This window comes from Quercus lobata, chromosome 12 (assembly GCF_001633185.2).
Source record: "Quercus lobata isolate SW786 chromosome 12, ValleyOak3.0 Primary Assembly, whole genome shotgun sequence".
Classification (NCBI taxonomy): Eukaryota; Viridiplantae; Streptophyta; class Magnoliopsida; order Fagales; family Fagaceae; genus Quercus; species Quercus lobata.
Window position 1 is genome coordinate 25,866,684 of NC_044915.1, and position 20,948 is coordinate 25,887,631.

General features: G+C 35.9%; 1 protein-coding gene across 3 annotated transcripts in view; it reads right to left on the reverse strand.

Moving 5' to 3' along the window:
- The window catches only part of LOC115971430 (L-arabinokinase-like), a 33,861-nt gene extending 12,948 nt beyond the window's left edge, over positions 1-20,913 (reverse strand). Inside the window, exons 1-29 of one of the 3 annotated variants that reach the window (XM_031091348.1) lie at positions 20,619-20,911; positions 20,314-20,421; positions 19,820-19,888; positions 19,644-19,727; positions 19,437-19,513; positions 18,701-18,767; positions 17,896-17,953; positions 17,704-17,771; positions 17,561-17,623; positions 16,866-16,919; positions 16,650-16,749; positions 16,449-16,558; positions 16,246-16,365; positions 15,722-15,778; positions 14,442-14,614; positions 14,190-14,352; positions 13,567-13,650; positions 12,218-12,343; positions 11,823-11,953; positions 11,671-11,752; positions 10,824-10,911; positions 10,377-10,420; positions 10,162-10,257; positions 9,999-10,075; positions 9,360-9,560; positions 8,994-9,159; positions 7,398-7,469; positions 5,622-5,825; positions 4,877-5,192 (exon numbers count right to left, since the gene is read on the reverse strand). In XM_031091348.1, the coding sequence (XP_030947208.1) occupies positions 5,073-5,192; positions 5,622-5,825; positions 7,398-7,469; positions 8,994-9,159; positions 9,360-9,560; positions 9,999-10,075; positions 10,162-10,257; positions 10,377-10,420; positions 10,824-10,911; positions 11,671-11,752; positions 11,823-11,953; positions 12,218-12,343; positions 13,567-13,650; positions 14,190-14,352; positions 14,442-14,614; positions 15,722-15,778; positions 16,246-16,365; positions 16,449-16,558; positions 16,650-16,749; positions 16,866-16,919; positions 17,561-17,623; positions 17,704-17,771; positions 17,896-17,953; positions 18,701-18,767; positions 19,437-19,513; positions 19,644-19,727; positions 19,820-19,888; positions 20,314-20,421; positions 20,619-20,726 (2,970 nt within the window). In that variant the 5' untranslated portion in view covers positions 20,727-20,911 and the 3' untranslated portion in view covers positions 4,877-5,072. Of the gene's footprint in view, positions 1-4,876; positions 5,193-5,621; positions 5,826-7,397; positions 7,470-8,993; positions 9,160-9,359; positions 9,561-9,998; positions 10,076-10,161; positions 10,258-10,376; positions 10,421-10,823; positions 10,912-11,670; positions 11,753-11,822; positions 11,954-12,217; positions 12,344-13,566; positions 13,651-14,189; positions 14,353-14,441; positions 14,615-15,721; positions 15,779-16,245; positions 16,366-16,448; positions 16,559-16,649; positions 16,750-16,865; positions 16,920-17,560; positions 17,624-17,703; positions 17,772-17,895; positions 17,954-18,700; positions 18,768-19,436; positions 19,514-19,643; positions 19,728-19,819; positions 19,889-20,313; positions 20,422-20,618 lie in introns of those variants that run through there. The other 2 variants (XM_031091350.1, XR_004087317.1) reach the window with 2 other exon arrangements.
- Positions 20,914-20,948: the final 35 nt, after the last annotated feature.

Genomic DNA, 20,948 nt, shown 5'->3' on the forward strand with positions numbered 1-20,948 from the left:
AAGGGCATTAGCCTTGAGACCGTTGGATTCCCTAGTAGAGTTAGAAAGGAAGCTCCAGGCTGATCTAAATTGTGTTCTTAGTCAGGAAGAAGAGTTATGGGCACTGAAGTCTAGGGTGAATTGGTTGATTTCTGGTGACCGGAATACGACATTTTTTCATGTGTATACTCTGGTGAGGAGAAGAAGAAATTCTATCATTTCTATCATGTCCAAAGAAGGGGAATGGGTGCATGATGAGATGGCAGTTAAGGAAGTTATTAGGGACGGATTTTCAGAACTCTATACATCTTCTCTAAGTTACTCCCCCCTTGAGATTCCTGCGGCGTTGGCCTGGCAAACCCGGCTTTCTGATGAGGAGCGGGATAATATTGATAAGGCTATGTCAGAAGAAGAGATAAAGAGTGGTTTTTGGTCTCTCAAAGCTTTTAAAACCCCTGGCCCTAGTCCAAATGGGCTTCATGCAGGCTTCTTCCAATGTTTTTGGCTCACAGTGGGTACCTCTGTGAAGGAGGAAGTTATAAAAAATTTTGCTAACAGGGAAGTTCCTAAGGAAGTTAACAAGACCCTTATTGTTCTTATTCCCAAGATTCCTGGACCAGAAACCCTCAGCAATTATCGCCCAATTAACTTGTGCAATACGATATATAAGATAGTCTCAAAAATTCAGGCTGCCAAATTAAGACCCCTACTTGGTAAACTTATATCGCCGCTCCAATCTACTTTTGTGCCAGGGCGAAAGGGCACGGATAATGCTATAATTGCCCAAGAACTCATCCATACCATCGGCAGGAAGAAGGGCATGACTGGTTTCATGGCAATTAAAATTGATCTGGAGAATGCTTATGACAAGCTTAAGTGGAGCTTTATCAGAGTTATGCTCAATAGGGTTAACCTCCCACAAAGTCTTATAAAGTTGGTTATGAGTTGTATCTCTACAGTTTCCACTTCAATCTTGGTCAATGGGGGGACCTTGGATCCTATTTTTCCCTCTAGAGGCATCAGGCAAGGCAATCCGTTATCACCATACATCTTTATTCTTTGCATGGATTTCCTAGGGCAGCTTATTGAAGAAGAATGTAGCAAGAAAAGATGGAATCCAGTTCGGGCATCTAAGAGTGGCTTGGCATTCTCTCACCTTTTTTTTTGCGGATGATCTGGTTCTTTTCGCTAAAGCTGATCAAGCAAATTGTTTGGTGATTAGAGAGGTGCTTCATGAGTTTTGTAGTAGATCCGGGCAATTTGTGAGTGGGGCAAAATCGAGGGTTTATTTTTTCCTAAATGTTTGAAGAGAAAATAGGGAGTCTCTTCTTGATATATTGGGTTTTCAATCTACTCCCAATCTTGGGAAGTATCTTGGTATTCCTTTAAAGCACCCAGGGTCCTCGGCTAATGATTTTAATTTTATTCTGGATCATGTGAAGCAAAAGCTGTCAGGCTGGAAAGCAAATTTGTTGTCCTTAGCTGGTAGAGCTGTACTTGTTAAACATGTTTCCTCAACCATTCCCAACTATGTTATGTAGTGCAATCACCTCCCAGGTAAAATCATTGATGGGATTGATAGAGTAAACAAGAACTTTTTGTGGGGTTCATCGAAAACGGTAAGGAAAGTGCACTGGGTGGGTTGGGAAAAAGTTACTCAACCAAAGAAGGAGGGTGGCTTGGGTTTCCAAATGGCAAGGGGTAGGAACTTAGCTCTGCTAGCAAAGCTCAATTGGAGATTTCAGAATGAAGGAGATTCTTTGTAGGTTAAAGTGCTTAAGGGGAAATACTATAATGCTCGAAGATTAAGCTCTAGTAACAGAGATAAGCTTCCTTGCTCCAGAATTTGGTCAGCTATGAAGAAGGGATCAGTAGTTTTCCAAAAGGGGGTGAGATGGACAATCGGTCGAGAGAGTAATCTTAGCTTCTAGGACGATAATTGGACAAAGTTTGGCCCTCTTAGGTAGGTCATCCAAGGCCCTATTCAATGTGAAAGTGTGGATTTGAGGGTAAGGGATGTGGTGTCAACAAATGGGTAGGACTGGTTTGCAACTTCTTTTAAGCTCCCAGATTCATTAAAACTGGAATTACAGGCAATTCCATATGTTGTGGCATCCCGTGGGTGTGATAAATTGGCGTGGAAGGACTCGGACCATGGTATGTTTACCCTTAGGTCAGCATACAAGATAGCCATGAACCAGGTAAGGCCTTTCATTTTTGGGGGTAACTGGATTTGGAAGGTGAAGATTCTGCCTAGGATTCAATCTTTTGTGTGGTTATGCCTTCATAATAGCATCGGGGTGAGGGAGTGCTTGGCTAGGAGAGGAATTGTGACCAAGAGTGCATGCCCCCTCTGTCATTTAGGCAGTGAATCCATATTAAATGCTCTCCGAGATTGTGATGTTGTGAAGCCCGTGTAGTCCCAACTAGGCGTTAATAGTCATATTAACCATTTCTTCACCAGCAACATCTCTGCTTGGCTAGAAGAAAATGGTACTAACCACCAGGTCCGTGGTCATCATTATATCCCATGGAGCACAACTTTTCTCTTTGCAATTTGGATAATTTGGAAGCACAGGAATCAGGTTTTATTTAAGAATCAAGGTCCGAACCCTCAGCTTGCAAAAGTAATCACGCGAAGTGTTTTGGAATATTCCTTCTGCGTTGCACCTACCAGAGAGGCCTCCAGTCGTGTCCCTAGACCGGTCCGCTAGACAAAACCGGATTCGGGCTGGTTTAAATTGAATACCGATGGGTCTTCACTCAATAATCTGGGTATTGCAGGAGGCGAGGGGCTAATCCAAGTCGATAATGGGAGTTGGATTGTGGGTTTTGCTCGCAAAATAGGGGTGACTACTTGTTTCCTTGCGGAACTTTGGGCTCTTCAGGATGGTCTGAGCGTCTGTGTCAACCGTAACTGCCAAGCCGTTGAAGTTAAGATAGATGCTAAGGCAATCGTGGACGCTTTGAGCAATCTGAATTACTCCAATCTTTTTGTTTCGTCCATCATGGATAATTGCAAGAATCTGCTTTCACAGATTCCCCGGACATGTTTCAGGCATTATTATCATGAGATGAATAGATGTACGAATGCTTTAGCTCACAAGGGTGGCTGTCAAGCTACTGATTTTGTGATTTTGGAAAGTCCACCTGTGGACATTTCTAGTTTATTAGATTTTGATCTGAGTGGTTTGTATTTGAGTAGGCTCTGCCCTACTTCGTTGTTGTCTTTCTAGTTTAATGCAATTCCCCTTTAACCAAAATATATATATATTTAGTTAAAAGTAAAATGTTTTCAGTCAACTAAATCAACCTAAACAAATTTGTTTTACACTTAAAATTATGGTAAAACATTTTACATTTTCTCTCCTCCCTCCTTACCCGATAATTTCACTTCCTCACACCTCAGTCCCTCTCAGTTTTCGCTTTCCCTCTCTCATGACTATTGACTACTATACCTTCTCACTTTCAAGTTCTCCCTCGTCACTCTTCTTTTCTCTCTGGTAGTCACACTGTCACGTTTTTTCTTTTTTCCATGCATTGTATACAAGTATGCAATGAGAAGCTTTTCATATGGTAACTGTGGGGTGATTTCTCGCACAAGCTGTTTGTCCGCTTTGGGAAGCCAAGCCCGCATTGTTTTGTTCTGCAAGTAACATGGGAAGACTTTGAGTGTAGTCCCACATTGGCAAGAGAAGCGCCCCACTCATGCCTTATAAGCGCTTGACGCAAGCATGAGTGTACCACTACTACACATATGACATGTAGTAGTGGTAGAAGCGTGCCCTGCACAGGGGTAACAAAACCATGCGGGTGTTGGGTCCGAGACATGGCCAAGCCAATCCCACCCCACCCCAAAGCGGACAATACTTTTGATGAGCATTGCCCTCAAAAGCGCCTTTTTGTGGGGTAATTTCCCGCACAAGCTATTTGTCCGCTTTGGAGGGTCAAGCCCGTACGGTTTTGTTCTGCAAGCGACATGGGAAAACTTTGAGTGCAGTCTCACATCGGCAAGAGAAGCGCCCCACTCATGCCTTATAAGCGCTTAGGCATGAGTGGATTGTGGTACACTCATGCCTGCGCCAAGCGCTTATAAGGCATGAGTGAGGCTTATAAGGCATGAGTGGGGCGCTTTTCTTACCGATGTGGGACTACACTCAAAGTCTTCCAATGTCACTTGCAGAACAAAACTGTACGGGCTTGGCTCCCCAAAGCGGACAAACAGCTTGTGCGGGAAATTATCCCATAGTAACCGTTTTTGTTTTCTATTTTCAAAAACTTGTTTTTGGGAGTATAAAGAAAAATTAATTTTCTTGTATTTTTTAAATCAAAAACATGTTTGGTTAGCTGGAATTAAAAAAAAAAAAAAAAAAAGTTTTTTGAAGAAAAAAAGAAAATACTAAAATATATTGTTACTGAGATTTGAACTCTAGTACTAACTCATTAAATGGGACAGATTCATTAAATTAGTCGCGTATTTTCATTGATTTTTGAAAACTAGAAATTGAAAACAGCATTTTACATGTTTTTAGTTTCCTCCACGAATTAAGTTTTGAAAAAAAAAAATTATTTTTGTCCATTTTGGGTTGCCAAAAAAGTTTTTAAGTCTCAAAAATAGAAAATTATTTTTAGAAATAAAAAATAAGAGGAAAAAACAGTTACCAAACATATAGAGTAAAAAAACAAAAAAAAAAAAAACAAAAAACGGATACAACCTTCATTTAAAGAATGCTACATACATATTTTATTCTTTTCCTTATAATTTTTTTTTTTCCAGGATTCAAACGCATTGATGCAGACACAATAGGTGCCAAATGTACCACTTTGTACAACTCTTCAAGGCACTCTAATTTTTCATAGACAGTCAATCAGCTCATCTCAGAAGTAAAATTGGAGGTAAAAATTAAAAATGATAATTTTATTATTATTATTATGCTGGAATGTGTTTATTGCCATACTCCTCAGATGTTCTGATCGGAGTCAATCATAATAAAGTCTTACAAAAATACTTAAATGTCGCCTAGAGACCTGATCTGTTTCTAGCCTAGACCAGAATCGCTTCCCTTTAATTATTTTATCCCACAAAGCTGACATTAGTTTAGCTTGTTGGGGATGCGGCGTATTTTCAGATATCCAAACTTCCCAGAGCCTGGTGATGAGCCCTCAAAAAGAAACGGCAAATAGCCCGTCGCTTTTTTGTATCTCTGCTGAATCTGGAAATCAAACAGCATAAAGCTCATTGTATCAGCTCAATTGGCTCATTTATAAACGACAACTAAATCACCGTATAATCAGCGATATAATGGGCTATGAACAACACATGAAAAAGCCATACAAAAGGTTAGAGAAAAGGAATTTTTTTTTTTTTTTTTTCTATGTAAATAGTGGGAATGGAGTTTAACCACAGACACTGAACCATAAAGGGTGCCAATACCACTAAGCTATCACTCGAACCCCATAAAAGGTTAGAGAGAAGGATAATTCACTCTCAATCAACAAGGCCAGCTATAAGGTAAAAGAAACATGCTAGGGACAAGATCTTTTCAACTAACAAGCAGTATCTTGGTATATGGGTAGTACCTAAGTGATCTGAAGGGTAACGTTCTCTTTTAAGGACAAAAAAAAAAAAGGAACAAAATTACCTCAAGAATTTGTTCACTGCTTCGTAGACTGTTCCTGCCAACTACACAAACAGTTCCACCGGAACCTCCACCAGTAATTTTCGCTCCATATATTGTCCCCTCTTTGGATTTAGATAATTTACCATGCTGTATTTCCTGGACTAACTGTACAAGCCTATCTGTTCCATCCGAGCCAAGCCCACAAACACTGTAGCTGAAGTGACACTGAAAAAGAAGGTTGTATGTAAGAACCATTTCATTCCTTTTATTCTATTTCAACACAGAAAACAAATCGACAAGAAAATCATAACTCCACAATTTCACTAGGTTTTCTAAGATTATTATTATTATTTTTTTTTAAGTTCTAATTTTTTATTGGTTAGTTACACACACATCAGATAGATTTTGAATCCACAACCTCATCCTCCACCTGGCAAGGCAAGGAAGTGCCAATTGAGCTAGAGTTTATTAGCAGTAGGTTTTCTAAAATATTCAAAACATGTTTACAAAAGAAGATCAAGACACAATTATCAAACTCATAATACCTCCTTTAAAGATATGATAAAACAACATGCTGGTGTTAGAACCATAATGATAAATAAATCACCAAATATGGATCTGGTCCTGAACAGAACAGAGACAGGATGGGACCTTCCAACATCCTACAACTCTCCTGATATAAAATAGTTCAGGTTTCATTGGGTTAGCAAAGTTAGGCTAATCAACCCTCCAACCCTAACTCAGGCCAAAAGATTTATGAAGTCCTAACATCTCTCTCTCTCTCTCTCTCTCTCTCTCTCTCTCACAGGCCAGAATAACATTTATTCCTCTTCTCACAGAACTATTGATTTTCTTAATTTTTGAAGGTTGGGAGTCACCATGATGGTCGAATGGGCTGGCTTGACTTTCAAGTTTAAACTCAACCCAAGGCAAATTCAATTTACAACAAGGCCTATGGAATCAGTGAACATATGCTGCTCCCCCAAACCTTGTATTGATTGTCATATATCAGACCAGAGCATAGATTCTATTTATGATTGAAAAATGATTAGGAATTTTACTGATAATAGAAAAAACCTCTTACAAACAGGGTGTCAAAGATTCTACATATGAAGGCTACAACTTAAATAATTTGCTGTTGTACCATTTTTTTACAAGTAATATTGAAGAGCTGTGCACACACAACGTACTTCCAAGTAATTACAAAGAGTGAGAGTTGTAATCCAAAAGAAAGAGAGCTAATGAAATCTACAATGGAGCCAAAATATTGCATCATTCAAACAATGTTTTTATAAATGGCAATTTCAGCTGCATAACCGAGACTACCACATGCTCAAATCATCAGTCCTTGAACCTAACTCCAGCATTATTATTATTATTATTTTGATTGGTAAGCCACACACTCACTCAATGGGTATTAACTCCATGACCCGACCCTCCACCTAGCACTTGTAAGGGGGTGCCAATTGAGCTAGAGCTCATTGGCCTATTTCAATAATTTATATTGCCATCACTTCTAGTAGTCAACCTATTATGTACGATAAAAATTTTGTGATTATTTTTATGTATATAAGGTTTAATTTTTTTAAGGATTACAAAGTTGGACCTCTGAAGTCTGAAAGAACAGTTTACCTATACTAGGTACTTTTGTTCATGAATTATTGAAAGCGTACTCACTACTCTCCAAACAATCAATTCTAGGATTCAAATTTACCTAAGCATTTAATGAGTTACTTTTTTGTTTATTTCACATAAAATTCCTCAGATCCATTAATAAAACTAGAAATTTGTATATACCTGATACAATAGTTCACCAAGAGCCGTGAGTTGCTCATCTGAAGTTGCCGATGTTAGAAGTGCTTTAAAGGCCTGTGAGTAAAGTAATTAAGCAAAGTAACTCAGCTGATGTGTAATAATATAATCAACAGTTAAGTAATACAAGGTATCCGCTGCACATGATCTCTCAATTCCAAAAAATGTGCTTAAAAAAGAAGCCATAAGTATCTATGGACTGACAGTAACATAAACATGTAATATCAGTCAAACTTATCACTACTTAGATTAGGCACATATGAGGCTGATCAGCACCAATGAGAGCACTGAGCTGTGGCCATCCTGTCTAGCTAAAAACAAACAATTTGATATATTAACCACAATTCAAGCGGAGATTGCTCCTCAGTAAGAATATCTCCTATGAGCTTCGGGTACAGTAATTTTCCAATAAAGTTATGTACAATGATGAATTTTTTTACCTTAGAAAAACAATTAAGGAAGAGGAAAGCAACAAAAGAGGTAAATAGAAAGGAATGGAAAAATTACAATTTGATGATGCATTTAGAAACCTAACAAATGATTATACGAGAAATCCAACTTCAAAGAAACAAAAGATGGTAATATAAATATATATATATATATATATATTAAGCTACATTCTGGACCATTTAGCAGTCTCAGAGAAATACAAGAGCATTCAAATAAATGATTCATATTAAGAAACAAAGGATGGTAAAAAAACATTTAAAAGCCCAAAAAAAATTGATAAAGTACCGATTCTCCCAAAAGCTTAAACTTTTAGAAAATGATGAATTTAATCATTTAACATAATTCTAACAAAAATATAGATATTTTTCATTGCAAAGTTCAAACTCAAATTTATGCAAAATTCAAGGGGGTTAATAATAATTAAAACTTACTTTAAAAAGTTTTAAAGGATTGACACATATCAGGAATATTGCAAGTATATGTATAACAGCCACACTATTGATTTTACTGTTGAGCAGAAGGTCAAAATTACAAATTACAATCACAAGACATCAAATCAACAATTGCAACCAAACCAGAACTACCCATTGCACTTGACACTAGTGGTAACGGAGTGAAGTGAGATTAGGGGACGTCAAAATTTTGAACTTTCACATTAGCATGCACATGTGTGAGTATGTGACAAACAAAGTTAAAGTAAAGAACAATTAACCTCAAATAATTGGAAAAAAAAAATAACAATGATTTATACCACAATAGGTATAATTATTAAATCCTCTTTTGGATTGACAACATCCAGAATCTCTGAATTAAAGTTCCTTTTCCATGAAGTAACATCTATATCAATCTGCTACTGATATTCTCCCTTTTGGATAAGTTTTGGCCTCACAGAGAGGGGAACAGGGAGATTCAAACTAATGACCACTGCTTCATGAGACATGATCTCTAACCAACTATGCTACCCCTTGGGGTTCACTATTGACATTCATGATGCAAATTCAATTCTCTAACTATCAAACAACCAGTTAAAAACAATTACTAACCTTGACACGGAAATTTTCATATGTAGAATGTTTAGCAGGCGCTCTAACTCTCTAACTATCAAACAAACAGTTAAAAACAATTACTAACCTTGACACGGAAATTTTCATATATAGGATGTTTAGCAGGTGCTCCAACTCCATAAGTACGCTTGGGATCAATAACTGTGACAGGATCGTGGTGATCAGCATATTTCTCCAAAAATGTCTCCCCAAGCATGGACTCTGGAAGCACCTTTGAATAAAGAGCCTCATATCTGTGATTGATGTTTAAAAATCAAGAACCATGATTATCCCTGATTATTGGAGAACCGAAGGTGCCAATAAAAACATGTGCAGAAATAGGGAGGGAGACAGGCCACTAAACCTCAGAAATTAAATAATTCATTTAATCTCTTCACTAAGATTTGATAAAGAATTAGAGTATCAAGAAGGAAAGCTTTCTAAAGGACAATACCTGTGAGGTGAAAGGTTACATAAGTAATCTAATGAAGCTTCATCTTCCAATAGTTCAACACCAAGATCCTCCAAATCATCAAGGTTTAGCCCATCACCATTAGGTAATGACCGAGACAAGATCGAAGATGCAGTAGACTTTATCATCTTTCGACCCATGTAGGTACCAACTCTGACGGATCCGTAGTCTGCACCACCGATGCTGCCACCAAAACACCCTTAAACTTTGCATTAAAAAACTTTCAAAAAAAGAGAAAGAGAAAGAAAGAGCGTAAATAAATTATGATTATACAGGATAGCAACTGCTGCACCAAGATAAAGGGATTAAGACGTTAAATTCATTTGATAATATTTACATGAAAGCACAATTAATCATCATGATAATGAATGTATGGATACAGGATGGAAGGTGAAGAAGAATGATCTAGGATAATATGAAAGAAAAGGAAGATTACAACCATAGGATTATATGTAAATCCTATAATCAAATGATCATAATGTTCCAACACAATATGAACAACAGGAAATTTGCAATCTCAACTCAGCAAACTCCTCCGTAAATATTAAATAAACAAGCATGATAAACCTATGTCAACACAAATCAGGAGAATGGAGATAAACATATTAAAGGACCATTTACCTGTGTCTTATTCCTGAATCAATTCCCCAAAATCGGATATGGGAGGGAATTTCTACAAGCCCAACTATCTCAGCAGGCTGCATAGATTCAATTTTAGACATAAATTTTTTTATCTGTAAAATAACCATAGTAGAGTAGCTTTCTACAGAACTAATATGTGTACCTGGCACACCATTGCAAGAAGTTTGTTGGCTTCACCACATGCTGAAGTCATCTGGTCCATCACACCACATGGAGCTCCAACAATGTGATTCTCAACCTAATAAACAAAATGAAATAACAAATGAAGTAGCATAACATGCTCAAGGTACATAAAAATTAAATAATCTATAATTAAGGGAAGAATATCAATCTGAAGGTTCTGCTAAAGAGTCAGACCTTCTGGCAGAGCAAAGCAAGATCTCGTGGACAGATGTTTAATCCTGCAAAGTGTAGAAGAAGAAATTAAGGTTCTTTTTTTTTTTGGGTAATAGCAAAGAAGAAGAATTAAGTTGATTAAGCATTTCCCTAAAATTTCTATGTACTTCAAATTGAATTTCAAATACTTGAATGCTCAAGATATTAGTTGTTGTCTATTTGATGTGGGCTTTTGAGACATCTTAATTACAGATGAGTACAATTTTATTTGTCTTTATAACTAGATTTTGTCTTTGATGTTTTACTCAACTACAACTAAACCCATTCTTATTATCTAAGGCATATGTAGGGATGTACCATATACAAGATATATAGAATTTTTTTTAATAAGTAAATAAAAAGATGTCAAAAGATTGAGTCCTAAAAGGACAGTTCTCAAAGTATGGAATATTAGATAAATAAAATTACCACGAGCGGCAGCTATGGCAGCCATGCTAGCAACCTCCACAGAAGCAGAAGATGATACACCTTTGCCTTCTGGGACAGCAGAAGAAACCTGCATGTTCATAATATTGAGACAATAGTAATGGACTTTATAGGTACTTAAACTTCAAAGCTGATGAAATACATTGAACACTAATAAATTCACAACGTCAACCTCATATAAAAGAACATATTCATAAGCATAAAAAACTAGGAAAAGTTTCATACCAAAAAAAAAAAAACTAGGAAAAGAAACTGCATTGGTTTTTGGAATAAGTATTAGTAGCAGCCACATAATTATAATATCATGAGAAACAAAGAAGTGATCCACAGTAGAGAGAATATTGAAGTATGTACTAGAAAAGCAAGATCGTGCAGAGAGTGGCTTTATACCAAAGTAAGCATGATACAAACTCAAGTGAATCTTATCAAGATAATAAAGCAAAGTAAGTGGATTGGTAGCCTAAAATATATAATGGTCAAATTTTTGGGATGTAACATCAAAAGCCAAGTTCAAAGCCTAAGAAAAAAAAATTCTACACAAAGCAAGGTACCAGAAAAGAAGGTGTATCATAATAAAAGCCACAAGCCAGAAATGAGCTAAGTCAATTTAATTAAGGCAGGGAAACAACTGAGAAAGGCCAACATGACAAGATGGAATATATATACACACACATATATATTAATATCAAGTTTCCTATATCCACTCACATATTGGGCACTTTTAAGGACATAAAAAAATGAGGATATTTGTTTTAGCTTGCATTAAGAATGTATGCAGTGGCTATGAATGAATCAAAATATTCCAAACAAGATAGGGAGAAACTTATACCAGCATACTGATACTATCCTCAAAGCGTACACCTAATTCTGTCATTAAAACCAGAATCCCCCCTGCAACAAAAGCTGCCCACCTACAACAAGAATCATATAAGGGGCATATTATTTTAAAAAATTATAGATAATCAAACAAAAGTGACCTACGATTGGGATGGATCTTTAGCAAAGTATTCCTTTGCTTTTTCATATGATATTGGCTGGTCTCCGTCCATAAAATCAGATAAATCCATATCAAAGGTTGGTCCACGATTGCTCAATTCTGAACCATATGATACCTGATTTGGCCAAAATGTGGAGATAACACAGATTTGAATAAAATCAGAAACATATAATAAACACATGTAAACATATTTTTTCTGTAACAAAAAGCACACTTTAAGTCATAAGCTCCACGCTTATTGTGACTAAATTTCAATCACTCAAAAGAGAAAAAGTATATCCCTCTTCCCTATCCCAAAGAAGAAGAAAAGTCAACCAACTTCTATAAATGAAAAAACTTTGGAAAAAAAGATACTGTCTATTTAAAGACTCAGACATACAATTTCCAGAACAGGTGTCGATCCTTGTCCTTTGGCTTGCTGCCGAGCCAGGGCATGCTTCCAAAGCCTATGTTTACTTGGATGATTCATTTGCACAGCAACATGGCAGGCTTCTCTTATTGGCAACTGCAAGAGAGAAGATAAAAAGAAAAAGTGAGAGGGGCAGAGGAAGAGGGAAAGGGGAACATGTCATGAAGGAACTTCAAAAAAGTTAAAAGAAAACAATAGCACCAGTTCTATGACATTAGACAAACTAATTAACGGAATTGTATTTGATTCTATAAATTTTTCTACATCTATATCAGGTGCTAATGTGATGACATTTATGACTCAAAAATGACTCCTTGTAAACAAAGTCAAAATTTCAGAGAAGATATCATTCACTTTTAAATAGAAATCATGTAAATAAATAAGTTGACAAAAAAGCCACAAGAAGATCGAAAGTTAGTGATTTTGTGGTGAGGATATAGCACATCCCCCACCCAGTGGAAAGTAGAATAAAGCTTTAACCAACCATTAAGAGAAGAAATGGATGACTTGAAAGATATTACTACTATCAAAAGAAAATAACAATGTCTTTATAGTTATCCAACAGAACTTTCCCTTCGATCTTGATAGTAATAAATGTAATATGCCACATCATTCATGTTATTCTATGGTCAACATCCTCTTTGGTCTCCCTAATGGAAAGTTTAACTAAGATAGCAAACAGGTCACTGTGATTGTATTAGTCATTACCATCATTAAGAAATCTTCTTCTTTTTTTGGTATGCTACCATCATTAATGTACCAATCACTAAGTTCAGGGAGTCTTTCCTTAATCCAAACTTCATGTCTCTACATATTTTTGAGGAAGCTTCATTTTGGAGGTTAAATTAATTATACAGTCAAATGATCTTAAAATATGAAACAGTTGCTAACATCACAGATCATGTCCCTATCTCCTATTTTCAGTCTTCTCATTCTTCTCTTCCTTCTAGAATTTCTAATGTGCTTCCCCTGACAAAGAATGTCAAAGTTCAGTATGATTTAATTTGATATGCATCATTGGCAACTCCCTCAGCCTGAACTCAGAACAACAAGCATCACACAAAGTCTAAATATGTGGCTACTAATGCCCTTTCCTTCATTCTTCTTAAACAACCTAATGGTCTGAATCTGTTTATAGCAGTATTATTAGGTGTAACACAATTAAACTTAAGCAAATATGCAACCAGAAATAGTTCAAGGAAAATAAAGCAGAATCTTAATTTATAGAAAGATGAACTTTGAGGGAAAAGAAGGCATCAGATGGAAACAGTGTGCCTATATAGACAAAATAAAACAACTAGCAAACTGAAAAATGTAACCTGCAAGACAAGGCTTCCTGAATAGTCAGCAATCCCTCCCATCACATCCAACCTTCCAGGTGCTCTTGACACAAAGATTTCATCCTGTAAAAAAATTAAGAAAAAAAAAACAAAGCAAAATCATCTAAGAAATTATCAAGATGCCAAAAACCAAAACAGAAGCCAATAATATATTATTACGTTTATTTGCCTTACATGATCAAACATTATAAACTGTCTCACAGCTACAGTTCACTAGATAAGGTTTGAACTAAAAATGAAAGTGCTTCCTGAAGCATATCCGAACTTTCATAAAATCCAAATAACTCAGCCATTAATCAGATCATTGAACCTCAAATAGGTTATTTATAGACCAATGTGTTATTATATAGTAAAACAAAGAAGCACCCATTTATATAAACTACTAATGTCTATGTCTATTCAAACAAATAAGCGCCCATTTATATAAAGACCAATGTGTGATTATATAGGGAAAATGACAGCTACTGATAATGTATTGATTGTATTGAATTCAACTACAATCTTATGCATTATCATCCATGTAGATGGATGCTACCAAGACAAATCATCTAGGGAGGAGATGTGGAAAAATATAAACGGTTATTAGATGAAATAAGCAAGACCTCCCAATTGAAGAGTCCAGCAGCAGCCTTACGCTCTCGGCGCGTCTCACCACTCTTTTCAGAGTCATTTACAGCATCTAGCTCTGCCAAGCTCTTTAAGAAACCAATTGTATCTGGATAATCTCGAGGATCTCCATGAAGAATCTCAAAGTCCTCGGTGCATCTAGTTAAAAATAATGTAATGATTTCAATGAAGTAGTCAAAGTAATTACACAAACACACTAAAATCTATTAAAAGAAAGAGAAACTCACGATCTCATTATGGAACCATTATCTGAACTTTGGTAAGTCGGTGATCCACCAGAAATACCCAGTTCATTTTCAGCACTTGCATACCATTCTGGAATGAATGCATCTCGTCCAGGGGCTCTTTGTAGTTGATAACCAAGAATTATAGCATCACGCAATCTTCTTGCCCCACTAAGCTGCATCTCAATAAGGTAAAAATGGAATTAGAACCTGAGTGTTCCTAAAACTAATCCTATGGATTGTTAAAAAGAAATGTACCTAAGTTCCAGTATTTCTTGAGAATTTGTTCATCCTTTTGATCTTTATCCTATTGGCACTCTTTCACTAACTATTTCTTTTGTTGACAGATGAGAAAGTGGAAAATGCAGTGTCATCCTTTTCCTTAAAAGGCATCCTCTGTTAACGAACCCATCCTAAGCCTAAAACTCTCCTAAGAATGGTTATCCCATTTGTAAAAAAAAGTATGTAAAACAGGATTCCAAATCAGGCTTTCCTCACTTAAGTAGAAAACTTACTTCCCATCACATGAAGGACCAGACTTCCCCACAGTGAGTCGGGTCCATTGCAAAACTTTTTAAATTTAAATGTTAGGCATAGAATAGAGAGAGTTTGAGCTTAGCATCTGCTTTAATCCCATGAAAAATTACCAATTTTCCAAATGCATAAGCTAATGAGAAATTGTGAATCAGGGTTTAACTGCTATTTTTAAAACTACATTCGCATTAGATAGCTCGACATTTTAAGATAAATGGGTTGAACTACTCTTGTTTTGAACCTATGTTAAATTTGAAATGGTGCAAGGTTTAATCATGGGTATTGAAAATTTTATCAAGAGAATTCTTCAATTTTTTGGTTCTATAAATTCTAACACATAAACAGACAACACATGCAAATTTGTGATATATATGTTGGCATAAAAGTCATCCAACTCTAGATTTGGTTAAAATTCCCCTACTCCATAGTGTCCACTAAAAATATCTGGGTTTTTTCTGCATAAATTATACCATAAAAATAAAAATAAAAAAACTTCACAGACTTTGGAAGGCAAATTCTCCTGCAGTTCACCTCTAAATATTTTTTTCTAAAATTTTTTGTTAAAGTGTACTGGAGCAGACCATATACATGACAGTAACAGAAATTGTTTTGGGTTGCATTTCTTGATATCTGAATTAAACAGCTATCACAACCAATGGAAATGATGAAAAGAAACACTGCACCTACAAAATCAATGAAAGCCAACACCCAAATAAACATATATTATACAAAAACAAACATTTAATTACCTTATCTGATGCATAGTTTTTCCCAATAGCTGTCTCCTGCAGGATTTGAGCTGCCCTCTAAAATTACAAAATGCACCAGGAAATAATTGTGAGAACAATACATATCAATTTAAATATGCGGGGAAAGTATTTGACATACAACACACCTAGTGAGCTTCAAACCTACAACCTCAACCTCCACCCACTCTTATAGGAGGAGGATTTAGGAAGTACCATTTGAGCCCAAGCTCATTGGCAAGGTCCAAGAAGAATTACAGATCATGGTACTAAAGTTTCTAGACAAGGAAATACTAAATAGTACCCTGTCCTGGAAGAATTACAAAACCAGGAACTATTTCCTTGTCTAGAACCTTAAGTTCTAGCAGATGAAATTGGATTATTCAACCTCTTTTGGTTGTAATCCATAACTAATGGTAATTATTTAAGATATACTCAATGAGAAGCTTAATAGAATTGCACTAGTCCATCACTGTGAACACCTTTCCTAAAATTGAATTATAAAATTCCAGCAAAGAAGAGGTTACCTCACCACCATTGGTGCCTCCTTCATAGCATGGTTTCAAACTAATTGCACGCTCAAGGTATGGTGTCCAATGACCAGTGAGTAAGTCCCTCCTAATCATCTCAACGCCGCTTTGGTAATACTGTTCAAAATAATTTATAACATCTCAATCAGTAGATGATAAGAAGACCAAAACAGAAGAAGGAAAAAGGTAGGCAACTATACCTCAAGCATATTTCTCAAAAATGGCTCTTCATTGAAATAATCTCTGCGTACAAAGACAAATGGCAACTTGAATGCAAGGGCTTCACTGCAAGTGCCATACCCAATTTTTCCTGAAATAATGCAGGTTCTATTAAACATATTTTATATCAATTTGTTTGAGATCAGATCAGAAAGAAAAAAAAAAAAAAAATTTGCACTTACCAAGCATACAGTCAGATGCTGCTATAAGATCAGGAGTATATGCATCTTTTGCAAGCTTTATGAAATTTGGTGGAAGCTCCTGGTTAGAAGCACCACAAACCTGAATAAAAGAACAAAGGTGCCATCACCAAAGCATGCACAATGGTACAACAATGTCAATTATCAAAGAAAATTTAAACGGGACAAGAATGTAGAGTATAGGCTACAAAAAGATACCAGGCACAACCAACCAGAAGGTAAGTACTCCTCCTTTAGATTCCAGCCAGCTGGCTGCAAATGACAGCAAATAAAGGTGCAATAGGAATTACACAAAGGAAGTGAAATTGTTCAAAACTTGAAATTCAAAAATAAGAGTTGCCGTATATCTAAAGTGTGAGGCAAATATCATCTTGTCCACAACACATTCACATAAAGGCAAAACATAATTAACACTGTTATTGCATCTCTGCAAATGCATCAGATACAGCACATGTTCCAGGATACAAGCTCGGTCTAACAAGTATTCAAACTACCACTCGGTAAAAAAAATTTCAAACTACCAGCATTTTGTCATAAGCTTTCTCAATCAATGAGAACTCTATGCAGCCAAACATTTGCCTAAATCATACAATGTGCATGCAACTAGAATTCAATGCTAATATAACATGTGACACAGTCAGAAGTCTTGGCCATACGTTATGCTACAACAATAACTGGTTTAGCAATTTACTTGCACAACAAAAGAAAACTTTATGGAGGGTGACTGATTATGCAACCAATGCACATCCCTCAACTAGTTGATAGGCAGCTACAAAGAGAGGGAGAGAGTACATGAATTATGCATCACCAAAAAATTTCAATGAAATATTTCTTAATAAATAAAAAAGACACCCTAGTAACTAACCATCACAACTGGTCAATCAGTTACTCACCTGTCCACCAAAGTTTAGAATAACTAGCTTCACATCATCCCCAATTCCAAGCTCCTTTCTCACCTACAAAGGAATGGTTAAAAAGAAAAGTGCATTTTAAATTAAATAACACTGAGGGATTTAGCAGCTTTTTTGAGCCAAACCTCCTTTCGGGATTTATGCAACCTCCTCACAACCAGAGGTACGTCAATAACATCACGGAAAGCTGGCACTGCAAAGTTAATGATAAATTTTTAGACAAATTCCTTAAAAGTCTGAGCACAGGTTTATCTAGTTTGGGAAGGTTAAAATGGACACAATGAAAAACATTGTCTTGGAGTTATGCAACCACCTACTTGGGCAATATCCAGGGAGACGGATCAGGAACTCACAATGGGAATAATCCTCCGCTATCTGTATCAATTTTCAACAGACTAAACAGATTTAGTATAATAAATATTATTAACCACAGCAAAAACCATCAGGCCGAATTGAAATCTCCAAGAAAGTGAAGACCAGTATCATCACCTTGCATTTCATGTATATTAAAAATTTTCCTGAATAATAAAAATGGTAATGATTTCAAGAAACTAGTAAACTATAAATTTTTACAGAAATTTCCATGATGAGAAAAGAAAAAGATGTACCTTACATCCATGAAACCTCTCCTTCTTGATTACGAGGAAAAATTTTGAATCCAGAAAAAATTAATAATTTGGACATATTAATTATTACAGATAGACATCCAGTTAATGATCTCACTTGTCTCACTTCATTCTACATTTTCTGATTTTGGATAGGGAACAGGAACAATTAAATCATGAGTATGCATGAAACTAGAGTGATAAGAAGCATGCTTTTTCTCCAATTTTCCAATTGATTTTCATGGAAATTTGCCAATATCAGCCACCACTCCGTACATGTCTTTACTCAATACATCCAAAGCACATCATCACTGGAGATGGCTGATTAATATTTTGAGAATGATTTCTTCTTCTTTTTTATAAATACTTATTTTGACAATAAACCAAATTAAATCATCAATTATGGCCAAATAAAATTAATTTTAAAAAGATGCAATTAACAATTGACAAGACTTCTTTCCATTAGAAGGAGGAACCCTAAGAAGAAAATAATTTGATTTCAAGAAAATTAGGTCACCTGCCAAACTATTGAACGATGATGATTTCCAGCTGCCATCACATACTCCGCGTAGATAAAGTCCCAACTGCAAATAGTAGGAAAGATAAAGGCATAAGGAGTACAGAATGTGCCCGATGATAATTCATCTTAAGTCATTACTTGAAACATATATACCAAATTCCACTATATTGCTCTATCTAGTTTAGTATCCACGGGCAGGTCTGTATCTTAAGATGATAATTTAAGTGAAAGGGGAGGCCAATTAAAGAAAATTAAATATAGACAGAAAAGAACATAATAGGTTAGATGAAAAGGGGCAAAAGAAGTAGGGTAAAATAACAGATGAGTAAAGAGAAGGAGGTGATGAGTTAGGTTCTTTAGCCAATGCAATAAGGGGATGGGGAAGTAAAAGACTGATGAATGCAACTAACTAAACTTAAAAATTATGACTGAAAAGAGAAAGTAAGTTTAGATGAACACCATTGAAAAGAGAGAAATTGGCAAGTATCTGGCATCATTTTCCCCGAAGACTCTTCTTCACTTATGTTTTGCTTTCATCATATTGACAGTTCAATGAAAGAGTAAAAGACATTGATCAATAGGACTAATGCAAGTCCATTATTCAAAGAAAAAATAAACTATTTTGTAAAAGCTATATCTAGGTCATGCAGAATAATCTAAAGCCATTACTAATAGAAATTACAAAAGCACACAAAATCAAGTGAAAAGAATGGTAGTGGTATAACACAGATACCTGAAGTTCGTGACACAAACAGAGCGTATTCCAGCATCAGCTGCTGCACGACAAGCAACTGGAACAACATCTGAGACCTGATTTTGTATAAACACACACACAAACACACACAAAGGGGTCTTAGCACTCGAAATGGCCAATGCAATGTGATTAAAAAGACTAGAACTGATAAAATTTCAGTAACAATTCATAGAAGCATGTAAATACCACTAAGTCAGCTTTGATGGAGTTCAGCCACTCTATTTCCGTTTCCAAAATAGAAGCCCGAGGCACCACGGCTGTCTCGTTGTACTAAAAATAACCAAAACATGAATCAAAAAATTGAAAAATTAAGAAGCCATCAAAGATAACCAACATTAACAGTACAAGTGACATTTGCATACCTTCTCCAAAGACGCAAGACGATCTACTGTCAAGGCATCTGCCTGAACTGCTCCACAATCTAACAGCACCTGATTTTCCAAACACCAACATGTAACTATTATAAATTGTGGCCACTCCTCTCATATAAAATCTATAATCAATACATATAAAACCAAAGACATTTGACTTTTAGTCGATCTCAAAAAAAATTTACCTCATAAGCATTTGAATCTTCACAATTTTACACGTAATTGTTCTGATATATATTTTTAACAGGTTTTAAATCATATTTTTTTCTTAAATGATCTAAGAAGCAATTCCATATACAAAAACATAATCAGAATAATTATCAAATTTCATAATCAAAACACAAAAATAAAAAATAGAGAAAATCATTTTTCGTTAAAACTTCACGTGCATTACACAGGTTATTTGGCTAGTAAGAAATCTAGAACAGAAACTTCATATATATATAGAATTTTCTAGGGAAACAAACAGAAAGTGGTTAGATGACCTTGCGAATGAAGAGGCGAGGGGACTGAATCTCAGAGGTGAAAACGAAATCAGGAGCACCGGTCACCACGTGCACATCATGCCCCGCCAGAATCAGCTGCCGAGCCACCTACACTCATATCACCATCGCATCCCATTCAAATTTCATCAATGTATTCTTCATATATATATATATATATATATATATATACACGAAAATTTCGCAACATTTCAATAATAAAAGCAAAACAGTGTGATCAAGCACCAAATCGATTTAATAAATCCATGGCCAAATTGATCAGAGAATTTTGGATAGAGAATTTGAACCTCGACAACACGAGTCGCATGGCCGAAGCCATGGCCAGTAACGTAGTAAGCGAAAACCAAGTGATCTCTGGACGCCGATACTCCATCATTCTCTTCGTTAATCCTCATTCTTTTTGGTTTCAGATTCTTTGTACCTCAGATGATCACTTTTTCAAAGAATTAATAGAGGGAGAGAGTAGAGACAAAAATAGAAAGGAGAGAAAGTGAGATCCTCCAAATATGGACAAAGCTTTTGGGTAGAGACTGATTCTGGCGGGGGCTAAATAGAGAATAATATAACAGATGGATAACGCCTTTGAGAAACTGGCGGGGCTTTTCTTTTCTATTTTT